This window comes from Muntiacus reevesi, chromosome 5 (assembly GCF_963930625.1).
Source record: "Muntiacus reevesi chromosome 5, mMunRee1.1, whole genome shotgun sequence".
NCBI classification, from domain to species: Eukaryota; Metazoa; Chordata; class Mammalia; order Artiodactyla; family Cervidae; genus Muntiacus; species Muntiacus reevesi.
This window is the reverse complement of record NC_089253.1, coordinates 76,694,268-76,714,579: the sequence shown is the minus strand read 5'-3', so window position 1 is coordinate 76,714,579 and position 20,312 is coordinate 76,694,268. Positions and strand designations below refer to the sequence as shown.

The 20,312-nt window shown below is 55.3% G+C and overlaps 1 protein-coding gene across 2 annotated transcripts in view; it reads right to left on the bottom strand.

The window, feature by feature from the left end:
• COQ8A (coenzyme Q8A) overlaps positions 1-20,312 on the bottom strand; it is a 45,158-nt gene that overhangs the window by 1,668 nt on the left and 23,178 nt on the right. For both annotated transcript variants that reach the window (XM_065935572.1, XM_065935574.1), the window contains exons 3-14: positions 16,908-17,315; positions 16,625-16,691; positions 6,474-6,548; positions 3,487-3,609; positions 2,709-2,794; positions 2,472-2,612; positions 1,908-1,989; positions 1,721-1,814; positions 1,365-1,506; positions 1,033-1,140; positions 830-895; positions 292-378 (exon numbers count right to left, since the gene is read on the bottom strand). In XM_065935572.1, coding sequence (XP_065791644.1) covers positions 292-378; positions 830-895; positions 1,033-1,140; positions 1,365-1,506; positions 1,721-1,814; positions 1,908-1,989; positions 2,472-2,612; positions 2,709-2,794; positions 3,487-3,609; positions 6,474-6,548; positions 16,625-16,691; positions 16,908-17,315 — 1,479 coding nt within the window. The remainder of the gene's footprint in view (positions 1-291; positions 379-829; positions 896-1,032; positions 1,141-1,364; positions 1,507-1,720; positions 1,815-1,907; positions 1,990-2,471; positions 2,613-2,708; positions 2,795-3,486; positions 3,610-6,473; positions 6,549-16,624; positions 16,692-16,907; positions 17,316-20,312) is intronic.

Genomic DNA, 20,312 nt, shown 5'->3' with positions numbered 1-20,312 from the left:
GGCCCTGAGCACCCGCAACGAGCCCAACAACTAGGATCTCGCCATGGGCTGGGGTGGGACACAGAACAAGGGCTGCACGACCAGCCCTGGTACTCTGAGGGCCTTGGGCCACCGGCGGGGGCAGGGCCTGCCCTACCAGCTCTGATTGCGTCCACTTACAAACTGAAATACCCTTCAGATTTCACAGGAAAAGCAGTCCACATCCCACCCTTCCCACAAACACCAAAGCTGGCCCAGCGGCTGCATGTGGCTCAGCAGGCCTGGTGCACCTCCTGAGTCAAGAGAGCTCACCTTGACCTCGTAGCCAGTGAGGAACTTCATCTCTATGGATTTCTTCAGCACAGCCTCCCTGTCCTGGTTAGCAGCAGCCCTGATGATCTGGGCAGAGGGCACCATGGGTGGCATGTGGAGAGGAGATCCTGGGGGTCCAGGGGGCTGGTACCCGCCCCGCCCCCAAATGCCAGCACATCCACTTTTACCCTTTACTTGGGCTTCCCTGGTGGCTCAGATAGTAAAGAATCTGCCTGCAGTGCAGGAGACCAGGGTTCACTCCCTGAGTCGGGAAGATCCCCTAGAGAAGGGAATGGCTACCCACTCTAGAGTTCTTGCCCAGAGAATCCCATGGACAGAGGAGCCTGGGGGGCTACAGTCCATGGCGTCGCAAAGTCGGACACGACTGAGTGACTTTTACTTTCCTCTGCACCTGAGGTGACTGTGACGTCCACTGTCACCAAACACCAGGGACAGACAGACATCAGGACAGGAGTCCACCCTCCCTCCAAGCCCCAGAAGAGCACCGGCCAAGGCCAGCCCCCCGCCTCCCCTCTACCTGGATGTAGAGGTCGGTAAAGGATCTGTCAAACTCCCGAGTTGCCCCGAAGTCCAGAAGAGCCACCTGGGGATGGCGATACCAGGGAAGGTTTGCCCCAGTGGGGTGGAGGAACAGGGCAACGGGGGGCTGAGACCCCCAGATCTCAGAGCCCTGGTCCAGAGGAGCTCAGGGTCCCTGTGGGAGCCCCACCTGGTACTCACCTTGTGCAGCTCAGGGTCATAAAAGAAGTTGGACCAGTTGGGGTCTGTCTGCATGAAGTGGAACTCGAACAGCTCCCGCAGGCACAGTACCAGGATGTTGTAGCAGATCTGGGGGCCGGGTGGGTCTGGTCACACCACTCCAGGCTGCCTGACCCCCTCTAGACCCAGACCTGGAAGTCTGACCCCAGCTCCTCTCATCGTCCACCCCATCCCACCTCCCGCCCACAGCCAACTTTGATTTCAGGTACATCAGCGGGTGGGGATCGAAGAAGCGCTCTTGTCCCTGCCGCCACAGGGAGTGGCGCGGACTCCAGGGTCACCAAGCGACACACCTCGTTTCGGATCTCCTGGCTCAGCCCCTCGGCCTGGTCCAGGGGAAAGCCGGACACCAGCTCCGTGGTCAGCACGTGGGGGCTGCAGAGCTCGTCCACAATCTCGGGCACGTAGAAGAAGGGGTGGTCCTTCAGCAGCTCCCTGGCAGGGGCGAGAGGTCACACCCTGCTCACCCTGATCCTCCACCCCACCCTGGAGCCGACACAGGACAGCGAGGTGCTGAACCCCCCAGGCTGAGAGGCTCCGGCCCCAGGCCCCAACCACGGTCTTCTGCCCCTCGGAGCTGGAGGGGCTTCCACCCCCTCTGGTCCCCACAGTGGGAGCAGTGGGCGAGGGCCCGAGGCTGCAGACGCACCGGAACCTGCGGGCGCAAGTGGCCTCCCGCTGGTAGTCGCACTCGAGGGCCAGCTCCCGCCGCAGCACGTCGATCAGGTGCTCGGGGAACAGGCCTGGGCGGGGGAGGAGGGTGTCAGGGTGGCCAGGGGCTCCCCGAGTCCGCACCCCACCCCCACGCCTGCCCTTGCCCAGCAGCAGCCTCAGACCTTCCGGAAGCATGTTGCTCATGTTCAGCACGGTCATGAGGTTGTTGACGTCACTGTTGATGCTCTGGGCCACGCCAGGGTACTGCAGGGAGCAGAGGGCAGCGGGCACATGAAGCACGGCCCTGCGGGCCCCCACCCTCCTGCCGCCCGTCAGCCTCCCAGACCCCATGCCTCCACAGGGCACAGCCAAGACCCCACGATGCTGCTGTAACCCCTGGGCCCACCATGACCCTATTCTACCCCACCTACCGCACCCCCACCCGCATGCAGAAACAGCCACCCCACCCCTCCAGCTCAGAGCCCCAGGCAGACAGTCACTTGTCCCCATCCCCACCGCACTCAAACCAAGCTTGCTGGGAGGCTGTTCTCCCTCCCAGTCACTCAGCAAATACTTCTCAGCACCCAGTGCTGATCTTGGTGCTAGGGACAGAAGCGATGAGACACGCACTACGCCCTGGGCGCGGGGACACACGGGGGCTGTGGGTGCAGAGGCTCCCACAGCGCAGGCCCCGGTTCTGCCCTGAGCAGCTCCCAAAGATGTGCACACACACCCTGGGCACCTACCTGGATCTTCATGGCCACCTCGCGGCCCCCCTTCAAGCGGGCCAGGTGCACCTGCCCGATGGAGGCGGCTGCGAAGGGCCGCTCCTCGAAGTACTCCAGCTTGTCCCGCCAGTTGGGGCCCAGGTCGTTGTTGAGAGTTTTCTGGAGGGAGAGGCCAGGGAGGGACTGTGAGCACAGCTGTGGAGCCCCCACCCCCTCCCAGGCTGCCACGCCCCAGCCAAGAAGCCCCGGCCTCACCATCATCTGCTTCAGCGGCATGAAGTCTGCACTCTGCCTGACCCGATCAAAGATCTTGGCCAGATGGGGGTTGATGAAGGCGTCGTCTGGAAGGCAGCAGAGCAGACAGCAGAGTGCTGACCCCTCGGAAGGCGGGCGCGCAAGCCACCTCCATCACCCTGCCCAGCGCAGCATCCTGGGAGGAGGCCCAGTGCTGCTCCGCCCTTCCACACATTGAACCCCAGGTTCAGAGAAGACGAGGCACAGGCCCAGCCTCAGGTTCCTCCTGCTTGAGGGGAACTGGCTGTGCTCCCTCTCAGGACACCAGCATCTCAGATGCTCCGCCCTGGGGGCCCCATCAGAAGCCCCGAGGCTCCCCTGGACCCGGGCTCCACTCAGCACCACACCCAGCCCGCCTCCTGCTCAGCCACAGCGTCTTCCCCGCCTTCCTTCCCTGACCACATACCCCACACCCCGATGTCATGCCACTGCAGCCCGTGAGCTCGCCCACAGCACCCTCAGACCATCAGCCAATTGACTCTTGCCAATTTTTTAGATGCCAGGACTTTTGGATATGCCAAAACACTCAGAAAGAAGCCAAAAAACAACCACGGGCTCTTATTTAAGACTCTGTTTTTTAAACATCCCAGGTTGATTAACAGCAAGGATTCAAACAAGAGAAGTCAGTGAGCAGAAAACCTCCCTCTCTACTCATCCCCAGTGGGGCTGAAACACACGCCTTCCCTCTGCTCCCCACCCCCGCCAGCCCCCACCCCTGCCCCCCGCCAGCCACACTCACCCTGGATGCTCAGCATCTGGCCCAGCTTGAGCGCCGCCCCGCGCACCTTGCACAGTGTGCGCACGATGCGCTCCGCGTTGGCCTCCGACAGGAAGGGGCTGGAGTCCAACACGGCCTTCTTCCCTGCGGGGGAGCAAAGCCACCATGAGACCCCCCATTCCACCCCAAGAGGACCCTCCCCCCGACTCAAGACTGAGACAACCCAGCCCACTGGCCCCTGGTTGTGGGTCTTGGCAAATCACTGGTTCTCCCAGTAAAATAACAAATAATAAAATAACGAAATGTCAGGGTTTAGCACGTTTTAAGGGTGGTGAAATAGAGCCCAGCAGACATCCTGGTACAAAGGGCTTCTCTCCCGGGGCGCCACAAAACCAGCAGTGCAGTTTTAACTCCACATCTCACATCTGCCCCCTCAGGTGCCGAGGAAGGCCCTCCGGGGCCCCCCAGGTCTCCCCAGGCCCGCCCCCAGCACCCTCCAAACACACACACACACAGGCCGGCCCACAGGGCCTCTCCCTGCATGTCAACCCTGGCCAAGTGACTGTCCCTTCCCCTCAGTGTCCTGGACTAAGGTCACCAGCACCCCTGGAGTTCCTGCACAGTCACCCGGGGCCCACTGACCATGGTGAGAGCGCAGTCCTAAGGGAGGGGAGTGCAGGGTCAAGGACAGCCTCACCTGGTGGGTGCCCACCTGTCCCCTCCGCCCACAGAGGCCCTGCAGCCCCCTGCAGCCAGCGGGCCCCGGGAGAAGGTGAAGAAAACTCAGGGGAGCAGATGACCTCTGTCCAGAACACTCAGAGGTGGTAGGGTACAGGGTGGTGACTCAGGGTGACGAGGAGGGGGTCACCCACTGGTCCTGCCCTCTGTCCTGTGAGCCCAGTTAGACCGGAAGTCCCTCAGGCTGCCAGGCTGCCCCCATGGCCCCTGGCACTTGCCTCAGCCTGCATCCCTGTTGGCCCGGTCCAGACTCAGAGCAGGTCTGAGTCAGATCCCACGGCGGGACCAGGGGAGGTGGCGTCATGCCACTGCCCTCCATCCAGGGCTGTGTCCAGCCTGGCCTCTGATATACCAGGGCCAAGGGGCTAAAGCGGGATGTGAGTCTGAAGGCCAGCATCTGAGGGTAGCTTTTAGGCCTACACAGGGCCAGGCTCACTCTCAGGGAACCAGGTATCAGGACAGGGTCCCAGAAAGGGGAGAGAGTTCAGCTCCACAGGAAGAGGCCAGTCACGGAAGCTAGAGCCCCTGGGCGGGGCCATCCAAGGTGGCTGGGCCAAGGGCATCCCCGGCAGACCTCTAAGTCCCCTCTGCCCTCCCCAGCTGCTCAGCCCCTGGACCCTGTGGGCCGGGGACCTGGGTCATGGCCCTGAGGAGGCAGGGGAGGAGGAAGGCCCCGCCCCAGGCAGGAGGAGGGCGCTTTCCCCCGAGTGACACAGTGACCCTGACATTGAGAGACAGGGCCCAGCCCTCCTGAGATTTCCTCCCCTCCTCACAGCTGGCCAGTCTCCACAGCCCGGGCAAGGGTGGTCTGAGAACAACGTGGGGGAGTCAGGGAGCCGAAGGGCGTGGTGGGCTGCCCCCCAGCCAGGAGGCGCTCCCCGGGGAGAGCGGGCTGGGGCTCCAGGCGCTGCTCAGGAAGGGGGCGCACACCCTCTGGCCTGAGCCCACGTCCTGCTCCCAGTGTGGTGGCACCCAGGCGCCTTGACCCCCAGCCAGGCCACTGCTTCCCTGTCAAAGGACACCACCAGCTGTAACCGAGGAGCCGGGGTTGCCTCTTCCCTGCTTGGACGAGGCGAGGAGGGATGGAGAGCCGCCAGTTGCGGAGCAGAGGATGGGAGGAGCTGTGCCTGGGGAAGGCTGGCTTCTCACTCCAGAGGCAGGCTTCACTTCCCGGAGCCTCAGCACCAACACTAAAAATACCTCCCTAAGCCTCTCTGTCCTCTGGCCCCTTCCAAGGACACACATGCTCAGGGGCCAGTAAGACGGGCTAGTGCCCTCCCCCCCGAGAGGACTCTCGTCCCCTCGAGAGGGTACTGCAGGTGAAGCAGGGCCATCCAGGGGGCTGACAGGCCACCAGGGGAGCCGGCCCCGGGGCTGTAGCCAGGGCTTAGGGGCCACAGTGCAGCCGGACAGTGGGGACCACTCAGGGTCCTCAGGGAGGGAGGAGGAGGCGTCAGGTCTTAGAATGAGCTGATGAGCCCTGAATAGGGACAGGGGGCACTCAGCCCGGAACATCAAGTACACATTGAGAAATCCATGAGCAGAAGGCTCTAGCAGGGCTGCCCTTAATGGCCACCAGAACGCCGTTAAAGGGGAAGTTCTCTGCATCTTCCCAGCCCACCCCCACGCCGGGACAAGCTTGGGGGAGGGGCCCTGGCTGACCACCCCGACAAGCGGGAGGTGGGGAAAGGTGCCCCCTGACCCACCAACACAGCACCATAAGCACCCAGGTTCCAGCAGCCAGTCTGCAGAACTTTCTCCATGGAAAGGTGGGTGGTCCAACAGCTGGCCACCCAGACTAGGGGGAACTGGGCATTCTGACCTGACCCCGGGCTGGCCCTGGGGTCACAGGGGAGTCATGACCATCACCTCAGAGATGCAGGGTCTGAGGATGGAGAGGAGATGGCCACCCCTGGTCACCGAGCAGGGGGGTGGAGGCCCCACAGCTCCAGCAGCTCCCACATCTCTCAGCCACAGCCAAACAGAGAGCCCTGGCCTAGCACACCTGGGGCCCCAACGAAACCCGAGGCTCCTGTCAGGAGAGAGCAAGCGTGGAGGCCCCGGAGGAGCCAGGAGGGTGGGTGAGCCAACATGGGCCAGGACGGGTGCAGAGCGGCCTTCAGGTCCCAAACTCCAGGGTTGCCATTTACATGAACACAAGGTGCAAGGTGCCCGTGGAGGCCAACCCTCAGGGAACACAGGCAGGAGCTCGGAGCTGACAGGCCCCCTCCCAGGGCCCAAACTCCCTCCTGCTCAAGGGCCCAGCTCACCTGAGGGGTCCTCGGGGCGGAGGCTCTTCTTGGCAACCTCGGCCAGGGCCCCGAAGCCCAGACCTACAGCCAGACCTGCAAAGAGGAGGTTGAGGGCTCTGGGCACTCGCTCAGGAGCTGCCCACTGCCCTTCCCCATGAGCCCTGGAGCAGCCCCAGGCAGACAAGGGCCTCGCTCCGCAGGGACCCCTGCTGACACTGCAGACATCTTAAAAAGGTGGGAGATACACAGTGACTGTTTTCAAAGAACACCTGGCTCACGATGAGTGCTCCGGTGGAAAAGTCTCCTCTGCCCCCACTCCCATCACCTTTGCTATACACTCACGTGACACACAAACACACCCCGAGACAACATACAACGAAGAACACACTGGGGAGGCACGGCACGAATGGAAAACAGACCGGGAACGGTTGCGGGCCAAGGACAACGCAGGGCACCCTCCGGGACACAGTCACCCCTTCACAGTGTGGGCAATGAGCCTCAACACCCTAGGACTCTGATCTACCTGACTGCAGCTGCAAGCAGACGTTTTACCGCGACACACAGCAGTCGTTGATGGGGTCGGAACATTTTGCAAAAGCCTCAGGGACTCACTGGAGCTCAGACCGCAGCTCTCACTCAAGAGGAAGGCCCCACAGACATGCACAGGGGTTTAAGGACAGTGGGGTGTCAGCCCCCCTTTCTCCCTCCATCAACCTTTGAAAGCAAGGTCTCTTAACACCTCATTTATCAGAGGTTGGTACTGGATGATCCCAACTGTCCAGGAGAGGCCCAAGGAGCCCAGCAGGTGCCACTCAGCCCACACAGAAAGCCCAGGAGCCTGGCTCAGGGCCCATCTCCTCTATTTCAAACAGTTCCGGCTGGCCTGGGGCGGGGGCGCAGTTAGCTGAGAGAGTGAAGAACGTGCAGAGGAGCACACTGACCACAGCAGAAGGGCAGCAAAGACCCAGGGAAGATGCCAGAGGCCCCGAGAACAGCGAACCGTGGTTAGCACGGTCCTAGGGGACTGGGAGGTTGATGGAACACCTTCCCTCCAGGCCCAGTAGGCTCATACCAGGCAAGGAAACCTGCACGTGCTTCTACATTTTCCAAATTTTCTACGATTATGTGTTACTTTTATGAGAAATATTATTGAATGTACTGAGAAAGCTACTTAATGACGATAAATTTTAAAAATCAAAAAAGGATAACCAAATTTAAAAATATGTATTTTTGGAATACACTTTACCCACCATTAGGCAAAGGTGCAGCCCCCACTTTGTCAGCTGTAAAGGAGGCTCCTGCCTCTTTGTCAGTGTGAGGATTAAACAGTGGAATAAGACTGAAGTGCTACCAGAAGGGGCAGTCATAGGGCAACACTATTTAAAGATGTTCGCTATTACGGTCCTTTCTCCTATTCAAAGAGTAGACAAGTGCTTGCCCAGGAAATATAATGTCAGCCACGGATATTTTTTATTTTCTAGTGACCACATTAAAAAGGCAAAAAGAAGCCTGTGAAATGAATTCTGATCGTATATTTAACCCAAAGTACTCAACATATTTCCCCTATTTCTTTGCATTGTTCACTTAGGAAGACTTTCTTATCTCTCCTTCCTATTCTCTGGAACTCTGCATTCAGATGGGTATCTTTCCTTTTCTCCTTTGCCTTTCACTTCTCTTCCCTTCTCAGCTATTTCTAAGGCCTCCTCAGAGGAAAACAATAGAATGGGAAAGACTAGAGATCTCTTCAAGAAAATTAGAGATACCAAGGGAACATTTCATGCAACAATGGGCACAATAAGAGACAGAAACAGTATGGACCTAACAGAAGCAGAAGATATTAAGAAGAGGTGGCAAGAATACACAGAAAAACTGTACAAAATATATCTTAATGACCCAGATAATCATGATGGTGTTATCACTCACCTAGAGTCAGACATCTTGGAATGTGAAGTCAAGTGGGCCTTAGGAAGCATTACTACGAACAAAGCTAGTGGAGGTGATGGAATTCCAGCTGAGTTATTTCAAATCCTAAAAGATGATGCTATGAAAATGCTGCACTCAGTATGCCAGCAAATTTGGAAAACTTAGTAGTGGCCACAGACCGGGAAAAGGTCAGTTTTCATTCCAATCCCAAAGAACAGCAATGCCAAAGAATGATCAAACTACCACACAACTGCACTCATTTCACATGCTAGCAAAGGCAGGCTCAAAATTCTCCAAACTAGGCTTCAACAGTACATGAACCAAGAACTTCCAGATGTTCAAGCGGGATTTAGAAAAGGCAGAGGAACCAGAGATCAAATTACCAACATCCACTGGATCACAGAAAAAGCAAGAGAACTCCAGAAAAAAACAACTACTTCTACTTCATTGACTAAGCAAAAGCCTTTGACTGTGAATCACAACAAACTGTGGAAAATTCTTAAAGAGATGGGAATACCCGACCACCTTACCTGCCTCCTGTGAAACCTGTATGCAACTCAAGAAGCAACAGTTAGAACTGGATATGAAACAACGGACTGGTTCCAAATTGGGAAAGGAGTACGTCAAGGCTGTATACTGTCACCCTGCTTATTTAACTTATATGCAGAGTACATCATGAGAAATGCTGGGTTGGATGAAGCACAAGCTGGAATCAAGATTGCCAGGAGAAATATCAATAACCTCAGATATGTAGATGACACCACCCTTATGGCAGAAAGCGAAGAAGAACTAAAAAGCCTCTTGATCAAAGTGAAAGAGGAAAGTGAAAAAGCTGGCTTAAAACTCAACATTCAAAAAACTAAGATCATGGCATCCGGTCCTATCACTTACTTCATGGCAAATAGATGGGGAAACAATGGAAACAATGACAGAATTTACTTTCTTGGGCTCCAAAATCACTGCAGATGGTAACTGCAGCCATGAAATTAAAAGACACTTGCTCCTTGGAAGAAAAACTATGACAAACCTAGACAGCGTATTAAAAAGCAGAGACGTTACTTTGCCAAGAAAGGTCTGTCTAGTCAAAGCTATGGTCTTTCCAGTAGTAACATATGGATGTGAGAGTTGGACCATAAAGAAGGCTGAGTGCCAAAGAATTGATGCTCTTGAGCTGTTGTGTTGAAGTCTCTTAAGAGTCCCTTGGACAGCAAGGAGATCAAACCAATCAATCCTAAAGGAAATCAACCCTGAATATTCATTGGAAGGACTGATGTTGAAACTGAAGCTCCAATACTTTGGCCTGATGCAAAGACCCTGATACTGCGAAAGACTGAAGGCAGGAGAAAGGGGACGACAGAGGATGAGATGGTTGAATGGCATCATCAACTCAATGGGCATGAGTTTGAGCAAGTTCCAGGAGATGGTCAAGGACAGGGAACCCTGGTGTGCTACACAACATGAGGTCGCAAATAGTCGGACACGACTGAGTGACTGAGTAACAACAACTCAACATATCATCCCTTACAAGTACTCAATATAAACATTGTTAAAAAGATATATTACTCTTTTCTTACACTAAGCCCTCAAATCCAGTATGTATTTTACTCTCAGAGCACATCTCAACTTGGACCAGCCACATTTCAAGTGCCCAGCAGCCCATGTTGCTGCTGGGTCAGCACATTCCAAGCATAAGCCAAGTTCTTGCAGCCACAGGAAGAGGCCACAGTCATCTGGAGATACCCCCAAGGACACCCTGGGGTGCTGAATGGAGATGCTGTGGCCTGTTTCCCTCTGACACCCCAAACCAGCCCCAGAGGACACAGCACAGAGCCGGAGCCATGTCTCTGGTTGAATATTAACTCCCTGCTGCCTGCCCATCCCCACCCCACTCATCACACTATCTGATTTAGCAAAATAATGATAACAGGAACATTAACCTTCAAATCCCAACGACGTTCACCAGTGTTTCTCTACCCCAAGATTTTTCTCTGGCTAGATCAAATCCAAAGAGAAGCCTACGAGAGAGGCAGACTCACCAAAGGTTACCCAGCCTGGCCACTGCGAGCAGACGCCACACCCCTCCCTCTGCAGAGCCCCCCGCGCCTCCTGCTGGGCCCCCTCAGACTCTTCTCTGGCTAATTCTAGGCTGTGGGACAGAGCCAAAGCTCTCCAAGCCAAGGACATGTCACTGAACACTGAATCAGGGAGGGAACATTCTGCAAAGGAGGCCGCAGGCTCCTCCTGTGGCCCCGGGAGCTCCGTCAGGACCAGCCTGGTGCCAGGCCTGCGGAACTGCCAACAGACAGGCTCCCCACTGCGGCCCGGGAGGTGAGCAGTCCCGCCAGCCAGCCAGTCCTGACCTTGACCTCAGAGCTCCTGCTCTACTGAACCAGGAATAGACTGGCCCTCCTGCCAGTCCCCAACACGCTGACTTAAAGGACTCTCAGAGCTTCGTGGAGAGAGGGCAGGGCGCAACCCCAGGCTCCTCCTTCCCACAGAGCCGGGTGGCACCTCTGTCTCAGATTCCCCGAGCTGGTGAGGACACCCTGAGCCCAGGCTCGCTCACTCTCCATGTGTCACCTTTATCCCCACCCACACCCAGCCCCCCAGCCCTCAGGACAGCGCCATCCATGCCCTGACCCACAGGCAGTCCTGGCCCAGACCACACAGGCTGCCCGGAGGTCCCGGAGAAGACCAGCCACAGATCCAGGTCAGCCCCATGGCCACCGTCAGCAGCCTGGCCACCACCCTGGGCTATGAGAAGGCGCCAGCCCCTTTCAAGAAAGTTCCTACCTTTCTCTCATCAAAGGAGGCTTTTCAGGCTAGAAACGCAGAAGGAGTGAGAAGCTGCAGGGAGCAGGGTTCTTCCTAGAGGAGTTGGGAACAGTGAGCTGCTTCCCAGGGAATTGGGCCTGTTCCTTGTAACCAGGAAGCCCAGGCCCCAGAGGCCCTCTGCAGGTCCTCAAGAGATAAACATGTCCCCTCTGAATAACCACTGGGCTTCCGCCCACACAGGCACAGAGGTCAAAAAAAGGTAAAAATAAAACACCTTCCAGTAAACAGCGGCAACTGTGAGGAGGCTTGGTGAGAGGTGCCTGAGAGCAGAAAGAAGTGAGGAAATGTTCCCCATTTACCTGCCAGAACGCCCAGGTGTGTTTACCGAGCAAGGCTGGCCGGAGATTCCCTGCAGCGGTGAGGGGCAAACCTAAGGGAAAAACAGCTTCACTCACACTGCACCACCCACATGCCAGCCACTGTTCTCGGGCCTCAACTTTTATCAACAAGATCCTCCTGATCTCATAAGACAAGAAAGTCCACATAGAAAAGGCAGTGGACAAGGAAATTTCCTTTGCTTCAAAGTGTTCCCGAACCCTTGGTAACCCCACCTCCTCTCCCGTCACCTGCGTCCCCCACACCACGGCAGCGCCAGCCGGCCTGGGAGGGGCTGCAGCCCACAGTGCTGCAGGAAGGCGGACAGGAGGGAGCGGTGGAGGACGTTCCCTGCAGAGTAAGCATTCTCGGTTCTCAGAACTGGGCCAGGGTGAGAGGGGAAGAACTGACGGCCCCTCTGCGGGATCGGGGAGAAGGGATGAGTGCAAGGGTGGCAGACCCAGACTCAAAGTCCCTTTGAAGTATGCTCCTGGGAATCGTAGGAAACCACATTCCCTCACCCCTGCCAAGGTTGCTAACTTTTCTTAGACTTACGGGGCATCCGTCTTGCAACCTCAGAGAGCACAGAGGAGCGCCGGCCGCTTAAGAAGGATAGCACATGTGCAGTGTGCGTCCTCGAGAAGCTGGCATCACTGAGTGCCACCCAATGAGGGACACCATGGCAGCCCCTGTCGACACCAGGACCTCAGATCTCCGCATCCTCAATGAGAATTAGGTGCCCTATCAATAAATGCTGGTAGGGGAAAGCCTGACTTCAGACAAGTCAACACAGGGCTTCACACCAGGAGCTCGGAACACACAGTCCTGCTGCAGGAGGTGTGAACACTCCCACCCCTACTGAGCTGCCCACCCCCTCCCCACCCCAGCCAAGGGGTCCATTGGCATCGCCACTGCTGATGGCCCCTGGCAAGACACAGCAGGGCTGACATCTGAAAACGAAGAAGACAGAACGAGGCCGTCAACAAAACTCAGTTACTCAATTTACCATCCTTTATCTTGGGAGCACGTCCTTTGTACTTTTACATTGTTAAAAGGCCTTTAAAAGTATAAATTAAATGATGTTCATAGTTGATGATAGGTTTTGGTTTTGTTTTAAATGTTCTTACTTAGCAAAATTTAAAAATCACCAAAATATGCCCATTTATCCCAAAATCTTTTGTTTTCAGTTTTACTACTGAGACAAGGGAGGTGCGGGCAACGGCCCAAAAGCTTTGCAGGAAAAGGGACAAATGAGCTCGGAGAGAGCTTTGTTGCTGACATATTAACAGGACACCTAGGGTTATCAGAATCTTTAAGAAATTAAGCAACAATAGCAATCAGTTTGCATTCACCTATTTTCTAACATAAGTGAGAACACTGTTCTTACAAAATCACTTAAGAAATTCAACGGTGTCTTGGGAACTACTTTTTAAAGCAATGTATTTTTCTGGAAGTAAGAGTCCTTAATCTTTTACCTTTTAAAAATAAGAGGATTCCTGAGAGTCCATTCCCTCTACTCCTCATTCCTGGCCCACTGTTTTCTCAGGCTAGCGTCTATTTTCATGTATCATATTTCAAATCCTTTCTACGTAGAATCTAAATATCCTTATCACTTCCTACTTCTTCACTTGTTGTTCCTCTCTTTCTAGTTCTCTTATTAGTATTCTTCTCCCTTCTGCCTTAATGATGTGGACTGTAAATTCCTAAGTGAGGGTCCTAGTGATCAGCAAAATGCTATGCACATAGCACTCAGCTGCTTCTGATAAGTTTTCTCTTGTTCTTATTTGCTTCAGTCATGTCTGACTCTTGCAACCCCCCACCAGGCTCCTCTGTTCGTGGGATTTCCCAGGCAAGAATACTGGAGTGGGTTGTCATTTCCTTCTCAAGGGGATCTTTCCAACCCAGGGAAAGAACCCACATCTCTTATCTCTCTTACACTGGCAGGCAGAGTCTTTACCACTGAGCCACCAGAGTAACAAGTTTTCCTTAGCTCACTTTATCTGTTAGTCTCATTTCTATAATCATCCAGTTTTCCATTTGTAGGTGCAGGAGAGATGATAAGACATCTCTCTGAACCTGTAAAACTGAGGCACAAATGAAAAATACAGAAAAGAACAGAGGAGACACATTGGACAAAGGGAAAGACCTAACAAATGTGTAACGGGAGTCTCAGAAAGAGAGGAGAAAGAGAACAGGCCAGAAACAATATTTTAAGAAATGACCATTATTTTCCAAAATTGACGAAAGACATTAAGCCACAGACTCAAGAAGCTCTGCGATTCCAAGTAGGATAAAAACAAAGTAAATCACACCCAAGTATGTCACAGTCACACTGCTGAAAACCAAAAGCAAAAGGAAAATTCTAAAAGCAGGGGACAAAAGTACAGATCACCATGCCCACAGCTTCACAGCCATGACACCCCATGGCCAAACTGGACCTAGAGCTCCTGCCCCATCTCAGCATCAAAATGTGCCATCCCAACTGAAGAGCCCCTGCCTCTGCCTCCACATAGCTGAATACCTGCTGCTGACATTCCCAAACACAACCCTATCTCCCTGAGGTCGAGAACAACCGCCTTCCTTCATACCCCTCATAAAACTTCCTAAAGTCTGTTACTCTGCACCTCAAAACATCTCACCCTTGTGAGCAGAAAAAAGATTCGAAGTGTATTCTAGGAGAAGAAAGTAAAGCAGTGTCACTTCAAATTGTTTAGACAATGACCCACCAGTAAGCCATATACAATGCAATGAAGAGCATGTATCAATAGCATAAATATATCTGAAACAAAATATTTTTGCAATGTTCTGAGTTCTCAGGATCTATGATACTAATTCTGATCCTTTTCTCTTCAATTCCGTTCTATTTACTTGTTTTTAAAAACACTGGTCCTGACCCACTAAACTGATTTCACACTCACTTAAGGGTCATAACCCACAGTTTGAAAACCTCTGGATAGGACAGAAGGTTCAGAATTTACCTCTGGGGCCAGAACAGCACATTCTTTCCAGACCTGGTTCCTCTTTGCTCTCATCCTGCCACCTCCAATCCTGAAATATAAGCCACCAACTGCATGGGCAACATGAGCAACTGAATCACAGCTGTGAGCAAATCTCCGGCAGAGACTTTGAAGGAAGGCTCTGGGTACCAGGCAGCTGTCAGCAAGGGCTCAAGAGGCTCTGGAGGCTGCAAAGCCCCTACAGAGACCAGGGCCTCTGCTCACCAACCCCAGCTCCCTGTGGTGGCCATGTCTCCCACACCCTGAGGGAAGCCCTGCACCCTGGTTTTAAGGAAGCTGCCTTTTTGTCCTACACACCTTTCTCTACCACCGCTTTCACTTCAGTCTGCTGTCCTTAACCCACCACCCAAAAGGGTTTGACTTTTGCTGGCTTCACCATGATCTCCATCAAATTCTAATCGGCCACCACGACCTTCACCCTGACTGCTTTCCCAAACAGGTCCTCTACTACTCCATCCCCGCAGACTCCAGAGAGAGGCTTATGCCCAGTCTACGCGATGTTAGTCAAACTAAGCCTTCCGGTGACAGGGCTCTGTGATGAGCTCTGGTCTGGAGTGAGGGGAAGAGGATTACAATTACAGAGAAAAACTACAGAGTAAGAAGAGAACGGTTCCTGCCCTCAGACTCATGGAGGAGAGAAGGGAACCTCCACCCAATATGAATAATAAACGTCCCAACTAATAGCACTGAGCAAAGCAGGGAAGTGCCGTGTCTTCTGGGCATGAGGGCCACTGGACCCCATCAGAGCAGCGACTCTCAAACCCATTCTGGCAGTGGCACCCCGGGGGTTACAATGTTCTATGAGGAACTGCTAGCCCATGAATGTGAAATGAAGCAATAATTTTATGCTAAAACTCAGATGACATTGGATGCCAGAATCTGGAAAAGATAAGTAGCAGCAGATGTCAAATTTTAAGATAACAGTTATGGAAGAAAATCTCAGCGCTGAGATAATTCTATCTAATTAACCTCGTCTGCTCTGAACATAAGGTGGACAGCCAGCCATTGTTCAGTGTTAAAGCCCACACAACAGGCCAGCTCCCAGAGGGCCAAGGAGCACAGAAGCAATTTTGAACAAGGAGGAAGATGGGTTTTCAAAAGAGAAGAGCAGCCAGGGAGAAGAGTGAGCCTGATGTACAGCCTCCGGGAGGGGAGACGTACAGACCAAGAAAGCAAAAGGCAGGCAGTAACAGCTCAGACAGGTGAGAGTGGGCCTTCAGGTCTAGTCAGCATTGGCATCGACAGGAGCCAAGGAGACCTCTGTCACACACAGCCTCGCACTTGCCCAGCGAGGGTGCATGAATCAAGCTGCCAGAGCTGATTGCCATACTAATGCCATACTTTCATTAACTGTATTGTCTGGAGTACCTACTAAGGACAAGCAAGCTTTAGAGAAGTCACTCCATCTCCAAGTAGAACCCATTGCGAAGGACGGCACTTTCAAAAGGAGTATTGTGGTCGGCGAATAAGCACCAGATAGACAACACAACATCACAAAAGCAGATACAACTGCTGTGAATCTTCATTATAAGATGATCTTCCAATATGGACAAAGACAGCACAGGTGTATTGCACACACACTCCCAAAGGAAAGGACAAACTCACAACTCCACAGTGCACTAAAATGGACAGCAGCAGCTCACGGCCAACACACCTCGATATCATTCTACTGGAGCCTGCAGGCCTGTGGGAATTCAGCAAATGGCTCCCCAAAGGACTGGGCAAAACTACTGTGTCCAGGAGCCAAGCAGCCCCACTGTCCCGCCTCCTCTCTGCGGGGCCTCCAGAGGCCTGAGTGAGAAGCTGATGCTGCAGTTGCTGCCCCCCAAGAAGCAAAGCTGCAGTCACAGCACAGCATCAGCCACACCCCACTGATCCCCAGGGGTGAGCTGAGGTAGCGACTGGATCACTCACAATCACACTGGATCACATGAATGTTTTCACATTCATGGAAAACATCCAAGAGTGGCGAACACAGGAGCTACCACCCTCCCCAGGACACCCCTGGACCACCATCCTTCCCTCCTCATGCAGGCCCCATGGCAGCCTCAGCTCCTCTCGCCAGGGCTGGCACCTTACCTCCAAAGTTAGCCAGCCGCCCAATCCGTGTAACTGGTACCTTCCGCTCGCGAGCATGCTCACTGAGCTAGAGGGAGAAGAGAAAGAGCCCTCATGGCATCAGTGACCAGGGACAGGACCAACCTTCAGGGTCCGTGCTGCCCCCCAAAGCCCCTCTCTACCCCAAGGGCAGCACACTCCACCCACAAGAGGCCTCTGTGTGCCCGAAGCTCCAGGCCACAGACCTGCACGGCAGGACTGCGGGAACCACTCCAGTCCCACCCCAGGGACCTCCTGCACGCACTGCCTGTTTGTGGGGCTTGCTCTCCGGGCGAGCCTTGGCCTGCCGGGCCTTCTCAATGTCCTCAGCCGTGAGGCCGCCCATGGACGACTGGTCCTGGTGGTAGACCCTCCGTTGAAGGCCCGGGGCAGAGAATGGGTCTCTGGGAATTTCGAAGAGCCTCCCGTTCACCCTGCCCAGAGGGGAGGCGGCCTGGCCTGGGAGCCCGCCTTCCCGAAAGGGTCCGCTGGCAACATAGGCAGGAGCTGGGCCCTCGCTGCCGGCGTGAGCCCAGGGTGGAGGTGACTGCTCCGGGGAGGAGGCTGCAGAGACATCCTCAGAGGTGCCCTCGGCCCTCATCCCTGAGAAGTGGAATGCTCCTTCCGGGTCATCGAGGCTCTCAGAGTAATACTCTTCAGGCTTCTCCTGACCCTGCAGGAAACAAAAGCCAGCGTGAGAGGAGCAAGAGGGCGCCAGGAGCAAATCCATGTGTACCCTCTTCCACCCAGAACAGCATACCCTCCAGGGGATTCAACCATGTCACCCCATGGCCCGTTCTGAGGTGAGCAGCAGCCTGGGATCCAGGAGGACCAGATTCCACACCTGCTCCCACCAGGGTTCCCACCTTGTGGGCCAGGCAAGCCAGTCGCACGTGGCCCCTGCTGGGTGCCCAGACCGGACCACAGGAGTGACCACTCGCCTGGAGTAAGCTCTTCACCTGTAAATCCGGACTAAGGAGAGGCTACCAGGGCTTTGGGGAGGGTGAGCCAGGGCAAAAGATGGGGAAAGCTTTGCAAAGTAAAAGCATGACCACTGACCAGCAGAGAGGAAGGCGGCACACCAGGAGGCCCGCCCTGCCTCTCAAGGCCAGTGCTTTCATGCATCTCCGCCGGTCAGCCTTGGGCGCCCCCTTAGGGGCTCTCACCAGAGGGCTTGTCACAGCCAGGACCAGGCCCGGCCGTTACTGGAACAGGGGGTACACAGCGCAGGCAAGGCGGGTGATACACCAGGTTTTCCCTGTTAACAGTTGCTGAGACTTGAGCTTCAGGCCCAGGGTCTTTCTACTTCTGAACCCCCAGAGGCCTGTTGAGTTCCTGACCCCTCTCTACCGCTTCCTTCTCTGAAAATAGGGCTCCCCCCAGTCACAGAGCTATGTGAGGCACAGACAGGGCCAAGGGAACAGTGTTAAGAAGACTATAATTAGGATGCAGCCGACTCCTGAAGGGAGGTCAGTGGCTTGGATTCCCTGAATCCAGGATTCTCTGAAATGGAGTCAACACACAGAGCACTGCCTGCAGATTCTGCACAAACAGCAGCAGATCCCAAAGCCTTCTCACTCTCAGCTTGATAAGATACTGTGGAATCTAGGCAGACAAGACATGCCCTCCAGTGGAAGAAAAGAGACAGGCTGTTACTCTTCCTAAGTGAGAAACTGAGGCTGAGGGAGCTGAAATAACCTGGTAGGGGCCCCCAGGCAGAGCAAGGACCTGGCGCCAAGGCTGGCCCCACCGGCCGCCCCGAGGCCACCTGACAGCACCTTCCTCAGAGAAGAGATGAGCTGTATTTGGAATCAAGAGGCACCTCTCCAGATGGTCAGGGAGGCCCTGGAAGGAGGGAGTCTGGGGCAGGGTCCCGTGAGCCACGTAACTCCTGTAACTCCCCTGCGGGCCACCAGCCCTGCATTACCATGACCTGATTATGTGGCAGTCAAGGGGCCTCAGCGTCTCAAGGGGACCAGACTCAGTACGTGTCTGCTGAATGAGCAAGTGAACAAACCCCTGAGAAAGCAGAGGGAGAGAGGCTCCCAGGGTACCTGGCCCTCCATCCCCTCGTGTGTAGACGGAAAGCTCACTGGAGACCACCGCGCCATGCCTCCTTCCAGGCGAGGGACCATCACTCCTCCTACCGCCCAGCGGCTGTGCCGGCGGACGGCCTGGTCTCTTCCCAGGACCAGGAACCAGCCTATCAGAGGGGAGCAGGGGCGGGGGGGAGCCAGGGCTCCCTCACCTCTCAAGGAGGTCTGCCCACATCTAACACGCTGCTCAGTCCCAGGAGGCCCAAGTGAGTTGGGCAACCTCACTTCGGGTGTTCCACAGGCAAACGCCCAACAGGAAGGCGATGGCTCCTCCCTAGCGAGGGGCACGGAGTGAGGCAGCCAGGGCACAGCCCCGCCTCAGCAGGGGAGCGCGGGCAGAGACACAGTGTGTGAAGGGGACACGGGATTCTGGTCCTGTCAGTCAATAATTGCATCAAACTGCTGAGACTCAGTTTCCCCATCTGAGAAGGGAGGTAAGCATCTGGGCCTGCACCCTTCCCAGGACAACGGCGAGGCTCCTAAGAGACCACAGGAGTGAAGACCTCTGCGAGGTGAAGGCATCTGTGTAGAGAGAGACACGGTATCGCCCCTGGACCTCAGAGAGCAGGAGGGCAGGCTGGCAATCCTAACCTGAGACTGGCCAGAGGCTGGCGGCCCAGAGCCTGGAGGAGCGCGCGTGTCCTTGTCTAGAAGGACAGGGCAGCGATGGAAGGGGAGCGGCAGCGGGGCTGCCTCACAGCACAGCTCCCAACGCACACGTGCCCAGGCACACGAGCGCACACATGTACATGCATGCACACGCAGACCGTCCCCATGCCCTCAGACTGTCAGGAACGGGGTGTGGACCATGCGGAAGACGCCGTGGGGGGCGGCGCTCTGCTAGCAGCCCTGTTGACAACCACGGCTCCAGCGCTCGATTCTGCTTATAGTCCTCCCCTTGGACAGTAAAGCGTCGAGGTCTCTGGACTCAGCACGAGACAACATGAGTGACGAGAGGGAGGCGGGAGGTGAGGCTGCTGCCCTGGAAAGAGGCAGGGCTCCCGAGTCAGCTCCCGGAGACCCCAGCCTGTGGAGGAGGAAAACGAAGCCCAGCCCGGCCAGGAGGGGTGGGGATGGGCGGGGGAGAGTGGGCAAGGGTTTCGAAGCCCCAGGAAGGCCCACTGACATTCGACCCTGTGACACTCGATGCTGAGGCATGACGTCCAACAAAATGTGCCTGCCCCACCCACCCACACGTGGGAGACCTTGCGTCACTTTACAAAACTGACCCAACAAAGAAACACTAACGGAAACCAGCGGAACATGGAGAAGGTGCTCTGTCGTATAGAGTACTTGTTTGCTTCAGAGAAGGAAGTGTATCTGGCCTTCCAGATACACTGGGATCCTTCTAGCTGCCTCTCCTAAGAACACAGGGAACCGTGAGTTTCAACTTTGTGGCTTTTTTTAATCCCCCAAATTAAAAAGGCCTCTCTTCAGTACCTTGAGGACAGGCCCAGGAACTGAACCCAGGCCAGGCAGAGTGAACAGAGCAAGCCACAGGCAGCCCCCAGCAGGTCGGGGCCTGTCCCTCCCCTCTGCGCCCCGCGCCTGGCACCAGTGGGCAGGGTAAGTGC